The sequence below is a fragment of the Pithys albifrons genome, chromosome 11 (assembly GCF_047495875.1).
Source record: "Pithys albifrons albifrons isolate INPA30051 chromosome 11, PitAlb_v1, whole genome shotgun sequence".
NCBI lineage: Eukaryota > Metazoa > Chordata > Aves > Passeriformes > Thamnophilidae > Pithys > Pithys albifrons.
In genome coordinates, this window is record NC_092468.1 from 22,567,822 (window position 1) to 22,586,428 (window position 18,607).

Sequence of the window (18,607 nt, forward strand, 5' to 3'; positions counted from 1 at the left end):
GTGCTGCCTCCAGCTCTGGGATCCTGAAGACACGAAGAACGTGGAGCTGCTGGAGCGAGTCCAGAGGAGGCCCCGGAGATGCTGCAGGGCTGGAGCCCCTCTGGGCTGGAGCCAGGCTGGGACAGCTGGGGGGGTTCAGCCTGGAGGAGAGGAGGCTCCAGGACACCTGAGAAAGCTCCTTCCACCGCCCAGAGGGGCTCCAGGGGAGCTGGAGAAGGACCTGGGGCAACGGATGGAGGGACAGGACACACGGTAATGGCTCTAAGCTGAAAAAGAGTAGGCTAACTTTAGATATTAGGAAAGTTTTCTTCCCTATGAGGAACAGGTTGCCTGGAGTAGCTGTGGCTGCCCCATCCCTGGAAGTGTTCAAGGCCAGGTTGGGTGGAGCTCTGAGTATCCTGGTTTAGGGGAAGGTGTCCCTGCCCATGGCAGGGGGTTGAGACAGGGTGATCTTTGATGTTCCTTCTAACCAGAACCATTCCGCAGTTGTTCTTCTTTTAAGACTGAAAGATCCAGAACTGCCTGCAGTGGTACTGGCTGGAAGCAGCTGTCCATCTGTGGGCCAGGCTCTCCCCGTGAGCTGTTACATAAAACCAAGCCCATCACCACCATCCCAGTGTCAGGAATAACAGCACTGGACACATCTAACTATGTCCTTTGCCATCAGTTCACACCGTGACTCCTCCACTGTTGTGGCTACTGCCAACCTGATTTGAGAGGTGCCAGAAAATTCAGGATATGAAGACAAACTCATGGCCAAAGCAGCCAGTGCAGAGCTGATGTGCAGCAGGAGCTGTTTGTTCAGGAGTGATGGCAACACATTTCTTTCAATTCCCACTGGCCAGAGGGTTTTCTGTGGGAATTCCCCAGACTCTGTGCCATGTGCACTGCACACATGGTCAGTTCCAGTGAAGCTTTAATTGCCATACATCAAATGGCTGAGATATTTTGTAGAAAAGTAACATTAAGGATTTGTTTTAACTGGGAGGGTGAAGAGGGTGGTCCACAAAAGGTATTTTACTAAAGGTGTTAATCATAAGCCACCTTATTGCTGCAAGCAGTATTTCCTCCCAGCTTTGCCCATTTAACATCAGTAACTTTGACAACACATACTTATTGCCCAACACTTCCTGAACTGATGGATGCTTCTGGCATTCCTAAGGAAACAAGAATGTTTGTTTTCTTCTTTTCTAATAAAAAAATTGCTTTTCCCACTGCCCCATCCAGTCAGCATCACATCTGGATGTGTGTCTTGGAGCACTGTGGAGTTCAGCTTTTTGTTAAGGCTGCTGGGTGAGATCTGCACTTCCAAATCAACACACTTGGCTTTTCCTTGGGTTTTTGATAAAACAACTTAAAGCCTTATTTGCTGTTTACTTTAATGGTGGTTGCAAAATAGAGATTCTTTTCATGCTACCTGGCCTTCCTGCAGTAGTTGGTTGGTTTTTTCCCCTCAGAAACACATTATTTGCTCTGCCCAGCTTCCACACAGTCTTACATCCTGTTTGTACATCAGAAAGTACACGTTGCTCTACCTGAACTCACCCATATCTTGCACCAGGACTTCCAACATGTTTTCTACTTCCTGCTGGGTCTCCAAGAGTATTTCATCATGAGTCTTCATTTCCCCTACACTTTCTTTTTTAATCTAAGAAAAATCCCATTTTCTCCTGCTGAATCACATCATCTTTTACAGAAGCAAAGCATCCTCATGAGACCTGGCAAATTGTCACTACTTGTCACAGGAGTCCCACCTGTGCTCAGTGTAACTCCATCATCCTTCAAGAGTTTAAGCTCATCTCTAATACTTTGGAAAATGTTTCAGTTTTGTAAGACACTTGCTGAGACTTTCTAAAGAACTTATCTATCCCAACTAGCAGTGAAATATCTGGTGATTTCCCCCCACTTCATAGAACCCCAGAATCATGTAGTTTGGAAAAGCCCTCAGTGTCAGTCAAGGCCAACCTGTGACCGATCCCCCCCTTGTCAACCAGACCTGGCACTGAGTGCCTCATCCAGTCGTTCCTTGGACACCTCCAGGGATGGCAACTCCACCACCTCCCTGGGTAACCTGTTGGAACATCTGACAGCCCTTCCCATGAAGGAATTCTTCTGATGTCCAACCTGAACCTCTCCTGGCGCAGTTTGAGGGTAAATGTCCCGTCATCAGTTGGTCAAACATTTCATTCTCATTCATACAACTAATTCTCATTCAAATATTTAAACTGCCATGAACCAGCACTCCTGTCTGATGTTGCAGCTCTCCTCCTTTCACTGCACTGAGCCACTTGTGTATCCTTGGGAATACAACAGCTTTGGAAACACTGGTATACCTGAGGCTGTGTAATAATGTTACATAATTCTGAGATACAGAAGATGTTGTTTCATCACAGAAATATATTTCATGGAGAGAGGGATGAGTTTATCAACATGTCCCACATAAAACTTGAATTGGATCTGTCAGGAATAGTGACTACTTGTCTTTACAGAGCTTGGGTTTACTCATCTGGCTGGTAATATGAAGGAGCTGCTAATTTCAGGCTGGAATTACTGACATAATTCAATTGTGATGAATCATGGTTAGTTTAGAAGGAGGGTTGGTCTTCCCCATAGCACGGAAAGCTCAGAGTCAATGTTACATACATAGGAAGGAAGTTAAAGCTCTGTTAACAGGGATGAAAGGCTGTTTCACATTCCTCAGAGAAGTTAATAGTTCACCACAGTGCCCTGAGTGGAGCTGCTGAGGTCCTTGAGGAGCAGGTGTTCCATACATGGAGAAGCACTACAAGCAGGTGATTCTTTGACCTTAACCATGGGAACCAGGAAGGTGTCCCTCCCATGGCAGGGGGGGTAAAACTGGATGATCCAACCCAAAGCATCCTGTGATTCACCTCCCAACAGCACTCTCCAAACAGCATCTACCACATCCTTCATTTTCCTACTCTAAAGCATGAAATAACTAAGGGTTATTTGTCACAGGCCCAAGCAACACATGCCTGAACTCCACCCCTCCCACAGGAACCCTGCAGTGTCTGTCCCTGTGGCCATGCTCACCTTGTTCCAAAACATGGACTATGTCAGAATTATTTGAAGTCAGGACATTCTTAGATGTAAAATCTTTGTATGCTTTCAAAACTAATCACCAACAAAGAACTCTCCAGTGGGACAGGCAGCAGATGCATCTCTTAGTCAAGGACATCCTGGAACTAACAAGCTTTAGGAATGCAGTAACTCAACACGTTGATGTATGTCTATGAATACAGTACTAACTTGGCAAAATACTCAAGGTCTCTGTATCCTAAAGCTGAGCTGTCTTCATTATAATACTAAAAATCACACCTACAGGTCAAAGAGACCCTGGCCGGGTGCAGACCCTTCCCTGGAGCATCCATAGAAGTTAGCTGGGATTGCCTGACTTGTATGGAAATTCCTAATAAATCCTAAAGTCCAGAGGAGGCCACCAAGATGATCAAAGGGATGAAACATTTCTTCCATGAGGAAAGGCTGAGAGAATTGGGATTGTTCAGCCTGGGGAGGAGAAGGCTCTGGGGTGACCTAATTGTGACTTTCCAATACCTGAAGGGTTCCTATAAGAAGGCTGGAGAGAGACTATTTATAAGGGCCTGGAGTGACAGGACAAGGGGGAATGGCTTCAAACTGTCAGAGAGTAGTTTTAGATTGGATATTAGGAGTAACTTTTTCCCTGTGAGGGTGGGCAGGCCCTGGCACAGGTGCCCAGAGAAGGTGTGGCTGCCCCATCCCTGGATGTGTCCAAGGCCAGGCTGGACAGGGCTGGACAGGGCTTGGAGCAACCTGGGCTAGTGGAAGGTGTCCCTGCCCATGGCAGGGGGTGGAATGAGATGAGCTTTATGGTCCATCCAACACAAGCCATTCTGGGATTCTGTGATTCTAATAAAGGGTCTGTCTTGGGAAGTGACTAACTCTGAACTTCTGTGCATAAATGACAGCGTGGAAGGCCTGGTGGGGTGTGCTGGATTTGTAGAATCCCACCAAGCATGTGGGCTGGGGCAGCTCTGAAATAAATCATCCATGTCGCTCTCCAGTGTGTCATTACTGGCTTGTTGGACATGGGGAATGAGTCTGATGTTGTGGACAGTAACCTGAACACAAAGCACCACATGCAGAGCTGTGGGTGTGATGGGACTGGGCCCCTCACCACAACCTCCCTGCACTGAGATGAAGCCAGTCATTGCCTCATGGGGATCCCACAGCTGCTGGGGGATCCTCCAGCCTGGCTCCCACATCCCCATCCCCTCAGGAGGACCACAGAATCATTTGGAATTTTGTGACAGAGTCCAACCTGTGCCCAAACACCACCATGTCAACCAGCCCATGGTACCGAGTGCCATGTCCAGTCTTTCCTTGAACACCTCCAGGAATGGTGACTTCATGTCTCCCAAGGCAGCCCATTCCAAATGGACTCTGAATCCCAAGGACCTGAGTTCCAGTCTCAGTGGGACCATCCCCTGGCAGTTCAATGCCTCCCTGCCATCCCATCCTGTCAGATCTTGGATGCTCAACAGGGTCAGCCCCGGTTAGTACCAAGTGCTGTGACAGTCCCGAGGACTTCCCTGTCACTGTCCAAGCTCGGTCGGCCGTGGCAGATGGACCTCAGGACTTAAACAGTGGGGCCAGTTCTGCCCACACTGAGCCTCACCTAAAAACTCCACTGCACAGGCTGGAAGGGCTCGCCTACGTGGGGAGACCCCAAATCTTCATTTGCCAAGTCTGGCCATACACACATAGAAGTGACCCTTCCCCTGTACTCTGTGTTAGTGAGGCCACACCTTAAGTGTTGTGTTCAGTTCTGGGCCCCTCAGTTCAGGAAAGAGGTTGAAGGGCTGGAGTGAGTCCAAAAGAGCAACGAGGCTGGAGAAGGGACTGGAGCACAAGTCCTATGGGGAGAGGCTGAGGGAGCTGGGGGTGTTTAGCCTGGAGAAGAGGAGGCTCAGAGGTGACCTCAGCACTGTCTGGAACTGCCTGAAGGGAAGTTGTGGCCAGGTGGGGGTTGGTCTCTTCTCCCAGGCACTCAGCAATAGGACAAGGGGGCACGATGGGCTCAAGCTCTGTCAGGGGAAATTGAAGTTGGAGATCAGAAAAAAATTCTTCACAGAGAGAGTAATCAGACATTGGAATGGGCTGCCCAGAGAGGGAGTGGATTCACCATCCCTGGAGGTTTCTCAACTGAGATTGGCCGTGGCACTGAGTGCCATGATCTGGTAAAGGGACTGGAGTTGGACCAAGGGTTGGACTTCCCGATCTTGGAGGTCTTTTCCAACCCAATCGATTCTATGAGTCTATGATATGGTGAGAACGCCACACTTCGACCCTCGCTCCGCGCCGGCCCCTCACGGGCAGCACCAACATGGCGGCGGGGCCCGTCACGTGCCCGGCCTTGGCCCCGCCCCGCGCGCGCGCAGCGCCTCCCCCGCGCGGGCGGCGACAACATGGCGGCCACGGCGGCGGCGCCCGAGCCTTGAGCGGCGCGACCCAGTCCAGGCGAGTGTCCGGCAGCGGCAGCCGCGGCGAACAGGCCGGGCCCGGGGGCGGCACCCGCGCCCTGACCGCGCCCCGGCCGCGGGCCGGCCCCGCCCGCACACCTGCCCTGCCCCGGGGGCGCGGCGGCGCTGGGGGTGGGTCTGGCGAGGGCCCCTCCGCGGGCGGGGGGTGTGTGCCCGCAGAGCACACCTGCCCTGTCTGTGTTACTGTTATTACCTTTTTTTAACATTTATTGTTATTATTGTGTTATTTCTGTCAGTGCCTTCTGTCACATACCAAAGTGCCTGTGGGGGTTAGGCTTGGAGGAGATTTTGCGTAATTTTTTTTGTGATTTGTACCCTTGGAGTTGTAGTGGGAGGCTGTGAATGGAAAGAATAAGAATAAACTGTATATATTATTAAAAAAAAAACCCAGCTATTTTCAGATAACATTTATGGCTGTGGGTTATCATCAGTGTTTGTTATTACCATGGCGTTTACCAAAACTTTCTAAAACATGAGCAGTGCCTCTCGTTTCCACTGTGAGGGTAGTTTGACATTACTGGCATAGAATACCAGGTGTTTTTTTACTTCAGGTGTTTGCTTTCACCAAAAAATATAAAGGAAAAAAACCTTCTGATTATTTACCTCATGCACAGTGTAATTTGAAGTTATGTGGTGTTTTGTTCTGTTACTGCTTGAATAAATACTTGTTTTCAATATAGTTTTCTGTTGTGCTTTGTATTTTGGTCTGGCTTAAATGTGTAGTGGTTGTTTAAAGTCAGTTTAGTGTATTTTCTAAAAATTACTTTGCATTAGGGAGGTTCTTTTGAGTTGCTCAGGAGCATCATTGCAAGGTCGTCATCATTAAACAGAATTAATTAATTTTACTCTGAGTTAGCATCTCACACTTGCTCTAAGTGAGGTGTTGGAGGAGTTGCTGGGCAGAAGTTTGGGAGCTCTTTCCTGTTTTCATTGCACATCCATTATGGGAACAACTTGGGCAATGACAATGTTATTTTTGAAAACGAGACACTTTGAGCTAAAGGATTAACAGCTCTTAAGGGGTGAATTTGTGATGGAATCCTTAGTAAGTGGGATATGTTGCACATCTTGCTTATAACACATCCAAACTGTGGGTGAGAACGAAGGAAATGATACATCCAATGTTGTTTTCTTAAGCTCATCTAACTGGTTGCATAACTTTGCAAAAACTAGCCAGACAAGCTGTAGGTGTAAATATTTTGAAGTGCTTTTAATGTCCTCTGGAGGAGACAGTACTGGGGTTTTTTTTGAGGTACTTATGTGAAATTAATGTAAAGTTGTCTTAGAAGTGATGCTGGTTTTATTGCAGGTGGAGTGGTAACCAGTGTGTGTTAACTTGTGCTCTGATGTAGGCAGACAAATGGCATCAATAATGCACAGCAGGTCTGAATTTTTTTACAGCAAATCATACTTTATTAGTAGGGAATCTCTGCTTTTAAAGCATCCTTCATTGCCATGAATTTTCTTTGATGGCAAAATATATGTAAGGATCCAGTGTGATGGTAGGCAAGAGGTGCTTGGGTGACCATCTATCTGTTAAAGTTTGGTTGTTACAGGAACTGCAGCATCATGTGCAGCTCTGCTTGCAGAGCAGTTGTGTTTGGGAGGTGAAGGTGGAGCCTGGCAGGGCCGTGTTCTGCTTCCAGCTGTGTGAGCTGAAACTCCTAATTATGTTCCCGTTTGATGCAGCATCCAAAGGGTGGTTTGTTAAGCACTTGGCAAAGCTGCTGTTCTCCCAGTGTGTTGCAGCTCCCTCTATTTATCTGAGCCCTTCTTTATGGTGAGAAGGAAACATCTTCTCCCCCCTCCCTTTTCTTAACATCCTTCTAAAAGCAATAAACAGCTACTATGCTGCTTCCTGTTAATTATAGTACTAAGACTGAAAAAGAAACCAAAGTAAACACCCCTCATGTACTGAGGTTTGTGATTCATTTGAGTTTCAAAGATGACATTTTGGGATAGAGATTGTACTCTGCAGCAGAGGGAATTCTCATAAGGCTGAGGGGGATCACCTGAGGTGATTAGGTCATTTCTCCCCTGGTTCTTGCTGTGTTGTGTGAGGTATTGCTGTAGAAAGCATTTTTCTGTATATCCTTTCCCTCTCTTTCCAAACAAAACATGCCACCAGTGATTTTTTCCAAGAACAGGTTTTGCTCCATGTCCAAGAACAACCAGCAGTTTCAGTGCTGGGCTGAGGGAAAGGGAGATGTCAGTGCTCCTTCTGAGTAGCTGCCTGGAAATCCTGTGTGTATTCCCAAGCTGGTCCTCTATTGCAACTTTTGATGGATCTTGGGTCATAGCTGTGTTTCTCAATAAATTCCATCAAGTAATAGCAAATACCACAAACTTAGATTAGATATTAGGAAGAAATTCTTCCCTGAGGGTGGGCAGGCCTGGGAGTGTCCAAGGCCAGGTTGGACAGGGCTTGGAGCAACCTGTGCTGGTGGGAGGTGCCCCTGCCCATGGCAGAGGGTTGGACTAGATGATTTTTAAGGTCTCTTCCAACACAAATCGTTCTGTGATTCTATAAGTCTTATCCATTTGAAAACTGTCTGTTATTTTATCTCAGCCAAAATTAGATATTTTTTTGTGTTTAAAACTGGTGTGTGCTGCCCTCTGTTTGTGACCCACTGTGATCTCAACCCTGCCAGGCTGGTGGGGCGCTGCACAGCGATGGAGAATGAACCAAACACAACAACCTGTTCTGCATCCACCACGACTGTCACCACCACCTCCACCTCCCGGACGCCCCTCCCACAGATCTCCGTCTACAGCGGCCCCGACAGACATGCCGTGCAGGTACTGGGTGTGGGATATCCTTCACTGCCTGTGCAGAGCTCTCAGTACAGGCATTGCACAATGCTTTACACAGGATTAACCTTCCAGTCTTAATTGCTGTTGTCTGTCTCATTAGCTGACTTGATTGTTTTCAGATATTGTTTACTGAAGGGTATCAGACTTAAGGATAGTGCAGGGTACAGACCTGACTCTCAAATAAAGGAGAGGGGAAGTGTTATATTAGACAGTTCAGTTGGTTCATCATGTGCTAAGGGTGTGGATTATTAACATAAACCTGTACAAAATAAAGCTGTTTGTTGGACCAACATTGATTACAGTGATCCCGAGGTGTCTGTGTGGGTGTAGCTGCTGCTTGGGATCCAGTCCCCTCTTGCTTCTCTTGAAATTAGCTCCACAGTCCATTCTGTTGGGTGTGATAATTGGGGCTGTCTCACACTGCCCTGGTCTCTTGAAAAGCAGAACATGGTGTAGGCTGTGTTGAAGCAGCTGAGAGCCTGGGATGTTGTGTTGGGTGTGATGTTGTCAGGCTGTCCTTGGGAGTGTGGATAAATTGATGCTGACAGTGCCCTGCGACTTCAGCAAGAGCAGCAAGTTCACTATTACATAATTGGTGTGAAAAGAACTTATTTGGTGTTAAGTCCTTGTAAAGGTAAACTTCAACATCATGTCAGCATGGTGTGTGCTTTGTAATTGTAATTAATTACCTACTGATTCATCACAGGTTATTCAGCAGGCCTTGCATCGTCCTCCTAGCTCAGCTGCTCAGTACCTCCAGCAGATGTATGCAGCCCAACAGCAGCATCTCATGCTGCAGACTGCTGCTCTGCAGCAGCAGCACTTAAGCAGTACCCAATTTCAGAGTCTGGCAACTGTTCCACAGGTGAGAGTGAAGAGACAAAGAACGGTGTGTTATCTAGAGCAGGGCTACAGCCATTGTCAAACGTGATAACAGCTTAAGTGCCTGAGCTTAATGCCTCAACATAATTCACTGTTACATTTTAATGACGTTGTTATTTTAAATTGTATCTCCCTCCAGACTGTTGGAGGGTTTTGTCCAGTGGTATAGATGCTACAGTAGGCAACCATTCCATGCTTTACTGCATGCAGTGTAATGCATCATGTAAATCATCAAGCAGTAATAAAATAAATATTAAAAATAGACTGCTTCAGTCTTCATCCCATAATTTTCTCTAAACGTTGATGAGGAAAGCAATGAATAGCAGTGTATCTTAGTGAAATCAAATAAAAATAATGAACATTGTAGTGTGTTTTGCCTCACATCTGGCTGCATTGCAAGTAATTTCAAAATTCAGTTTTAACTTTGAATGTGAAAATGTAGGAGGTAAATGACATTTCATTCCTGAAGCACAGCTTTTAACATTAGGGAGCACTGGGGGAGACCCATTTTGAACTCAAGCAGTGACAAGGTTTCCTTTGGCCTCAGTTGACTTTAGATTGAGAATATGATCTTGCAGAGAGGTGGTTGTAAATGATTTTACACATGGAAATGCTAAAATGGAGTTAAAGACCTCAGGGAAATGGCTGCTTTGTGTCAGAACTGAACTAGCTCTTTTTGGCTCCTGGCTTTTCCTTCTATGACTTTTTCATTAGGTTGTTGTAATACATTGATTTGTCTTTTTTGTTGTGATGGATTGGTGTGTGGATATACAGTTACTGAGACAGAGCAAAGGAAAACAGGCTGGGGACAGCTGAGGAGTTTTGGTTATCAGTCTGTTCATACAGAAACCCAAATCTCTGTCCCTGTATTATCAGAAGGGTTGGAATAGCCTGCTGTGGTAGACTCTAGGTATGCATACGTAAATTATCATTTTAGAACATGAGGATGTTCTTCACAGCCTTTGTAAGGCTTTTTTTATTTTTTTGAGGATTCTAATGATAGTAAAAATATTACGTGTGTTTTAAGAACGACAGTTTTCAATGATGTCACATTTTAAGTTCTGAGCACCATAGGCAGTGAGCTGACCAGTCAGCTCCATCATTAACAGCTTGATAGACTTTACCCCTGATAGTTTTTGTTCAAGCCTGGATCTGAAATTGGGTAGGAATTCAAGGAATTTAGCACCCTGCAGGTGGGATTCCATAGAGCAGAGTGCACTTTGCTGAAAACTATTTCCACTGAGTGTTTTTACTGTTAACTCAGAAAAAAGGTAAAGGTAGAGAGGGTTGTTTCTCATGGTTTATACAATAATATGAACATCACTTAAACACTTTCTGGTTTCAGTATTTGACACGTATTCTTGCTATTTAGGCAAGCCTGTCAGGTGGGAGGCAATGTCCTTCCCCCCCTGGGAGTGTCACTCAGCAGTCAAGCATGTCGCAGACCTCGGTACGTAACTGAACAAAGCCCTCCACCCGTTCCTAACCCTGCTTGGTTATTACGTGGCTACTGGGAAAAGCAGAAAATACTTCAGTGTTGCAATTTGTAGGGTTACGGTTGGTATTACAGACACAGTAAACAGGAGCATGAAAACTCTGTAGTAAGTGTTGGGCACTGTGTGCTGTTGTTGCTGGCCACTGTTGGCTTCCCCAGTCCCAGCCCCCTCCTGGTCCTCTCAGGGGCAGCTGCTCCCTCCACAAGCACCAGGGACTGTTCAGGCTCCTGCAAGAGTCACTCCCTGAGCTCTCATACTCTTACTTAATTTCTTACTGGATTTTTGACATTCTTTATTTCTTTATTGAGGGCGCTACAGTAGGTTAAAATCATAACTGTGTATCAGTGATTAAACAGCACTAAATCATAAAAATCAAAGTCAATACTCACATATATTTATGAAACTGATTAAATCTTTATAGCATTCATTCTTTTATTGATTATCATCTTTTATCATGCATCTTTTTTTGCATTTCCCATATTCTAGGCATGTGCTCAGGTTTCAGTTGTGAGCTCTGTGTTCAGTTCATGCTGTATTTCTTTAAGTGGCATCTTCAGACATATAATTTTCACAGTCTTTACAGTTCTACAGTTGTCTGGTGTAGGATTTGTTAGTCCTACAGACATCCTGCTTATTAGTCACACCCTCGAGCTGTTCATGACTCCAGTGCATAACTTCACTGATTTAACTGTGTATTTTTTTAAGCTCTCATAGCTTGGCTTGGCTTACAGTTGTTAGAAGTAAAATCATTCATTCATTAAATTTAGGAGGGCAAGTCTTTAAAGATGTCTGATGTTAAACTAACAGAATAATTGGGCTGGGGTTTTTCAAGGAAATCTTTTAAGTAAGTGATGAAAAAGAGCTGGGCACTTAACTCTGTTAGACTGGTTAGAAAAGAAAAAGAAAACAGAAAACCAAAACCACAACAGCTTTTTTGTTTTTTGAGAAGATGCTACAGAACAGTTATTGAGAAGCATTTAATATGAAATTAGAGAACATTTTAGTCTTCAGTCATTTTTTAATGTGCACATTATGTAAAATGAGGATTTAAAGTCTGTGTGTGGTGGCACAAAGTGTCCTGATCAGGTTGCATAACAAGCATAACAGAAGATACCAGTCCAGGCAGATACTATAAATGTTTTAAAATGCTTAAATATTAAAATTCAGGTATTTTTCTTAAAATATTGTGGGCTTGTGCTACATATTCTGTAATGTGTATTTCTGTGAGGTGTATTTTTCAGACTTCATGATATCATTGCTCATACTCGTAACTGCTTATTATTTACTGCAAAGTGGTTGCTTGCAGTTAAAGAATCAGAATATACAATCTTGCCAGAATTCAGTTTTGTGATGATTGGCTCAATATATTTTTGATACCTTTGCAGTTCAGAGATTTCAACTGCCCCTGCTATTTTTGTCAAAGGCTTTCTGGCTTTAAACCCTAGGATGACTGAATTCCCATGACAGAAGCAATATTTTTGTTTCCTTAGATTAACCTCTCCACCTCTCCTACACCTGCACAGATAATAAGCCGTTCTCAGACCTCCAACAACACCAGCAGCAGCATCACCCAGCAGACGATGTTGCTGGGCAGCACCTCTCCCACCCTGAGTGCCAGCCAGGCTCAAATGTATCTACGAGCTCAAATGGTAAGTTGTGGTTACAGGCCTTAAGATTGGCTCAGGTCCATCCCCCTCATCTCCACAGCTTTGCTTGTTAAATAACATTTTGACAGATTGGAAGACCAAAGTTCTCTTTCTTTATTATACTAGATATTGGGCTGCTCTCTTGTCTTTGTTTCACTCATTTGTAAAATTGGAGGGCAAGTCCTCTTGAACATTTGTATAAAAGATCATAGGGGTGTTTATAAATCTTAAAGGTTTTTTCAACATGTAGAACAAATACTTTATATTATTATATTTTTTACATTATTATCTTTTAGTTTTATTTACTTAAACTATCATGATAAATTGTTCTTTGAGTAAGTTAATAGTAAAAAAGTGAATCTTAGAATCTGCACATCAGTACATGTAAGTTATGTATGTCCTTAAGATGCTGCATTTCTTTTACAGATTTCAAAAATTTCAGTCTGTCAGCATATGTTTTTTTTCTTGCTTAACAGCTTATTTTCACTCCTGCAACCACTGTGGCTGCTGTCCAGTCTGACATTCCTGTTGTCTCATCATCCTCCTCATCTTCCTGTCAGTCTGCAGCGACTCAGGTGAGCTTGTGTAAACTGATTACAGTTCTGTCCAGCAGAGTGGGCCAGAACTTAAAGGGGGAAATGTGTGCTTAGAAAAACTACTCAGTTGAGACCACAGAGCTGATGAGCTGCACTGGTGCTCCTGCCAAACCCCAGCTGTTCCCTCCCGTGTCAGTGGAGGTCACCTTATCTGTGAAGGTGTGCTGAAGGTTGAGTTGTGCTCACAGGGGTGGGATTGCAGTAAATGCCTCCTGCATGGCAATGAGGAAACAGCTACTCTTGCCTTCTGAGCAGGATGTGAACGTGTCCTGTGGTGACACACTGAGCAGTGAGAAGTGAAATGTTCATTGTATGAGTGCTAAATGTTGAGTGAGGCAGGGATCGTGTAGTCAAAACAGTGGATGATGATAATAATTTAGTCCTCTTTTTCATGTAAATATGATGTAAATTAGTGCTACAAATCATTATCCTTGAAAATAAAATTCTAGCTCAGCCTGTAGGATTGTTACATGCAGAATCTGGCTGTGATAGAACAGACCTCAATGAAAATAGTCCCTGACTGATTTACTTTCAGAAGGCAAATCTGTTATTTCATGTGACATTGGAGGTATCATGGAAAGGTAGATTAATATCACTGTAGAAACAAAGGTCTCAGTTGTGTTGATGTGTGGATAACACAGAGCAGATTCTGATCCCACTGATTACCCAAGGTCTGGTTTATGTTGGTGTCTGAAAGCTCACTCACAGACCATTGCACTTCTGCAGTGTCTGTATGAAAATAAAATGGCTTTTCCTTATGATGGCTTTTGTCATTCACTTTGAAAGTACAATAAAAGAGAAAAATGCAAGTTTTAATTCAAATTAATGAACAATATCTATTTCTTTTAGAAGTTCAATAAGGATCAAAAGACTTTTCTGTGGTTTATCACTGAACTGATAAAGATCCCTGTCCTCTAAATTTTACAGCTTGAAAGATACTTTAATATGCAGATTTTTAGATTCTTTTGATCACATGGGATGAGAAGCATTACATAATGTAATTTTTTTTGCTATTTTTGCTTGATGTTTGTCACAGATGTTTCTATATTGTTTGAGTTTTTTCATGTTTTGCTCATTTCCCAGGTTCAGAACTTGACACTGCGCAGTCAGAAGCTGGGTGTGTTGTCAAGTTCCCAGAATGGCCCACCAAAGAGCAGCAGCCAAACTCAGTCATTGTCCCTGTGCCCCAGTAAACCTGTCACCAGTTCCAAGGGCAGCCAACCAGATCCCTCAGAAAGCAATAGGAAAGGCGAGAGCCCAACTCCGGAGTGTCGGAGCACGCCGGTCACACGGACATCCAGCATACATCACTTGGTAACACCAGGTGGGATGAAAATGGAGCTACAGCAGAGTTATTTTAGTTAAAATTAATTTGTATGTTATGGTTCTGTCAGAGTTCAGTGCTCTCTGACTGGGTTCTTTTAGATATTCCACATGAATAGCATTTAAATTAATAGTAAATTTACTTGATTTTGGACATTGCACAGAACGTTGATTGAGCAGAGTGATGCAGGAATGTTCTTTAATCATAGTAAAAGCACAAAACAGCAATTGCAATACACAGTTGAATGACAGTACAAACAAGATTCTCATTCCTGGTCTCTGTATGGTTGTTGTCAGGACATGTCATCCCCAGTCTGGGAAGCAATATGTGGGCTGAAACCACCTCAAGGCTCTTGCTCTCATCAAAATCTGTTTTGCTGGTGTTTTGGTTTTTTTTCCTGTCTTGTCTATATCATCAGAATGTTCTTATATCAAGTACCTTTATAAATCCATGGGTAATAATGCTCAGAATCTTAGTATGTTGTATTAAGAGAAGTGACAATAACCTGCACGTGGTTAGATAAGCATTTCCATTGCATGCAGCTTATTTGCATCTTCGCTTCCTTGTTTTGGAACAGTGAAGGTAGCTTAGACAATGGGTCTGGAGTCTGTGGAATTTAGCTTGACTAAGGACAGATTTTAGACAGAGCAGGACTTGGAGACAGACATTCTGGAGGTAACTGAGCCCTAATGCTCTCAGAACTCAGTTTGGTAAGGAAGAAATCCATAAAACACCTGCATAAATGAGTTTTGTCTCAAGTGGACAAGGCAAAGCAAGATTTGCATGTGCAGGACGTGTGTGTGCTGTAAGCAATTAGTGAGTCTCTGATTCCCTTAACGGTGATGTGATATTTCTGGAAGTTGCAGTATTTTTAGGTTTGTACCTCTCAGTTTGTGAGTTCAAGTTCAGGCAAATACTTCCGATGGTTTAAATTTATCCTGAATTCTTGGAATTTTGGATAATACTATTTTTAGAGACTAAGTAAACTTTAACTTAGCAGTTATCAAGTCCTGTTGATTGTGACATACTTATCATTTCTGTTCCAGTCTGTTTCAAAGCAAAGGTTAAATTCACCTGAAGTCCCATGAAATTTTTAAATAAGCAAAGTCTGGATTAACAATAATCTTAGTACTAGCACCAAAAAGTTAAATTTATGTACTTTTATCTAGAAAGTGTATATATGTAAAAAGCATGACTGTGTTTCTTTGTTCATTGCTGCATTTTCACAGACTATTCTGAGTTGGAAGGGGGGACCCACAAGGATCATCAAGTCCAGCTCTTAAGTCAATGGCCCACATAGGGGATTGAACCCATGACCTTGGCATTATTACAACCAAGTTTTAACCAACTGAGCTCATCTCAGGGTCAATCAATTTTGCTTTGGAAATAGATACTTATCACCTAATAAATTGTTCTTGTGTGCTGTATGCTGTGAAAGAAGATATTTCTAAACATATCTCTTAAGTGTTAAAAATAATGTGATCTTTAAAGTGAAAACCTTTTAAAGTATTTTATAATGCTTTCAGGAGTTGAAGAATAAATACTAATTGTCAATTTTTTTCCCTCTCACAGCCTCATATTCTCCATTGCAACCACATTCTCTAGTAAAGCATCAGCAGATCCCCCTTCATTCACCACCTCCGAAGATATCCCACCATCAGCTGATCCTGCAGCAGCAGCAGCAAGTCCAACCGATCGCACTCCAGACTCCTTCGGGCCAGGAGCCGCCTCCATCTCAGCACTGTCTGCCCGTCCCCAGCCACGGGCTCCCTCCGGCTCCCAGCAGCGTCCCGTCCCACTGCTCGCCCATCCACGTCCATCCTCCGCCTCTGCCGCTCTCTCCCACCCCATCCCAGTCCGCTCAGCAGTCAGTGGTGGTATCCCCTCCGCCGTCCCACTCCCCGAGTCAGTCCCCCACGATAATTATCCACCCGCAAGCCCTTATCCAGCCCCAGGCAGGCTCGCTGGTGCCGGCGGCTCTGCAGCCGGAGCCCGGGGCCGCCCCTCCCGCTCCGCCCGCCCCGGTGCGGCCGCTCAGCCTCCCGCACCTGCCGCTGCCGCCCTCGCCCGCCGTGCACATCGGGGCGGTGGAGCAGCCCGGACTGGTGCCCCCCGCACCGCCACTCGTGCCCCCCGCGCCGCACCCGCAATACCCTGCCCTGCAATCCACTCCCATCCCGCTGGCGGCATCGTCCTCACAGATCCAACCGCTGCCCTTGCAGTCGGTGCCGCCTTTACAAGTGCAGCCTGAAATTCTGTCCCAGGGCCAGGTTTTGGTTCAAAACACTCTGGTTTCTGAGGAAGAACTTCCCGCTGCGGAAGCTTTGGTCCAGCTGCCGTTTCAGACTCTCCCACCACCACAGACCGTCGCAGTAAATCTTCAGGTGCAGCCATCAGTTCCCATTGAAACTCCAGTGGTAAGTGGCAGCATTGCATCCTTTATCCTGGGCTTCTCCAGAGCTGTGATTCTGGCCCATTGACTTCAGAGGGAGCTAAACCGGGTGCTAGACAGGACAGAAAGAAAGTTACTGCTTACAGAAATGAGTTTTAAGAAAACAATAGACATTTTTTCCTCTGGTTTATTTTTTGTTGGCTTTTTGTAATGGATGTTCGAGAGTATCAGCCAGGAGTCATGAAAGTGCAAATTAGAACTTACCATCTCCTCTCTTAATGAAATTGCAGTATGTTTGAAGTTTAAAAAGTAGATAAATATGTGTTAGCACTTGTGTTAAAATGTATTTTTATAACTGTGCCATATGGACTGTGAGCTTTTACCTCCTTATCTTAGTACATATATGGGCATTCCAAATTTTGAGTAGGAGTATCATCTCTATACCAGATGTGAAGGTGTACAGCAGATAACAGGGTTCTGAATAAGTAATTTTGTACTAACATTGAAAATATCCTCTTCATGAAAGAATAGGGGAGTTTTTGATGCTGTTTTGGTAATCCCCTTCACTGCCATTTAATTTGGTTCAGGGTTAGTCTCAGACATCTGCAGTTTGTAACTGAAGGTTTTGACTTCAGTCACTGAACTAAAGTCTTGTACAGGGAAATAAAATTATATGCAAATAATGCATTTAAGATGTGATTGCTGGGCTTTAGTGGTAACTAAATGAGATTAACTTGAGCAAAAGAAGCAACAGTTGTAGGCGTTTGGGAGGCTATCAACAGGTTAAGGAAGGAAGTGTGCTGTTCATTTTTAATTAAGAGGTAATAATTTCAAATCTGATATTTGATGTAGAAATTGGGCAAAAGAGAATAAGCCAGGTTTGGTTTTGACGAGGTGTTTTACATTTTAATCTGCTCAACTGACTGTCAGTAATTTATGTAAATTTATTTTAATAGTTTTAAGGAAAATACCTTAAAATCTGTTATAAACACTAATGATTGATAGTCTTGGTGTGCTCTTCTGAAACACTTAGTGTGATTATACTGCTTTATAAGACAGAGAACACTTTGCAGACTTGTCATTAAATTCACATTTTGCAGATGTGTTTAAGTAGCATCTAATATGTATGTAAATAAAAATACAGTGAACTACACAGATAAGATATCAAAGAAGTCAAATTCTCTGGTCTGTTTGATAGAGCTGTGCCTCTTTATATTTTTCTGTTTGTAACAAAATAATTTTGCTGTCACAGACATTGTGATGTCCCCATTGTTCACTGTTTGGTATGCAGTTTGGAAACTAGTATTTTATTAGAAGATTAGCATATTTGAACTGGTAATTTATTTTAAACACTGTATTTATGCAACTCTTTTAAGGTATTAGGATAGAGTGAAAATCTCTCTAAAGCAATAGTTTGTTGGATGCAGATTTACCAAGTGGAGAATGTGTGTGAAGAAGAGATGCCCGAGGACTCAGATTGTGTCCACATGGCAAGAACACCCACACCACCCACCTTGTCCCCACCAGCCATAACCCTGGGGAATGGAGAGGCTCTGAATTCAGATGATCCTTTGTCAGGTGAGGACAAAGGTCAGACTAAGGTAGCTTTTGACTTACAGATTTGTGATTTGTGTAAGCAATTAATGGCCAGCTGTGCTTATAGTTAGTAGGTATTGAGTAAAGGAAAGTGTTTGCATGAGACTGTGTGTTTGTGGGATAGTCTGTCAAGAGAAACAATCTTGTTTTAAAGGTAAAATCTGTTTTAAAGGTAAAATCTTGTTTTAAAGGTAAAAACACAGCCTGTGTTAGGGATTGATGGGTGCAGAGATGGGTCTGTTTATCACCTCTTATTTCTAGAATTCTGAGCTAATGGTTGGGCAGCAGAGATAAAAACATAACAATCTTGTTATTTTT

General features: G+C 43.9%; 1 protein-coding gene across 4 annotated transcripts in view; it reads left to right on the plus strand.

Annotated features, from left to right (window-relative positions):
• Window positions 1–5,452: 5,452 nt before the first annotated feature.
• Window positions 5,453–18,607, plus strand: part of PHC3 (polyhomeotic homolog 3) — a 29,183-nt gene continuing 16,028 nt past the window's right edge. For 3 of the 4 annotated variants that reach the window (XR_011698793.1, XM_071567025.1, XM_071567027.1), the window contains exons 1-9: window positions 5,453–5,520; window positions 8,195–8,342; window positions 9,064–9,222; window positions 10,612–10,689; window positions 12,226–12,384; window positions 12,858–12,956; window positions 14,061–14,301; window positions 15,874–16,718; window positions 18,121–18,271. Coding sequence is in view for 3 of the 4 variants with exons in the window: in XM_071567025.1 (XP_071423126.1) it covers window positions 8,217–8,342; window positions 9,064–9,222; window positions 10,612–10,689; window positions 12,226–12,384; window positions 12,858–12,956; window positions 14,061–14,301; window positions 15,874–16,718; window positions 18,121–18,271 (1,858 nt within the window). In the remaining variant the exon portion in view is untranslated. The remainder of the gene's footprint in view (window positions 5,521–8,194; window positions 8,343–9,063; window positions 9,223–10,611; window positions 10,690–12,225; window positions 12,385–12,857; window positions 12,957–14,060; window positions 14,302–15,873; window positions 16,719–18,120; window positions 18,272–18,607) is intronic. The other variant, XM_071567026.1, reaches the window with a different exon arrangement.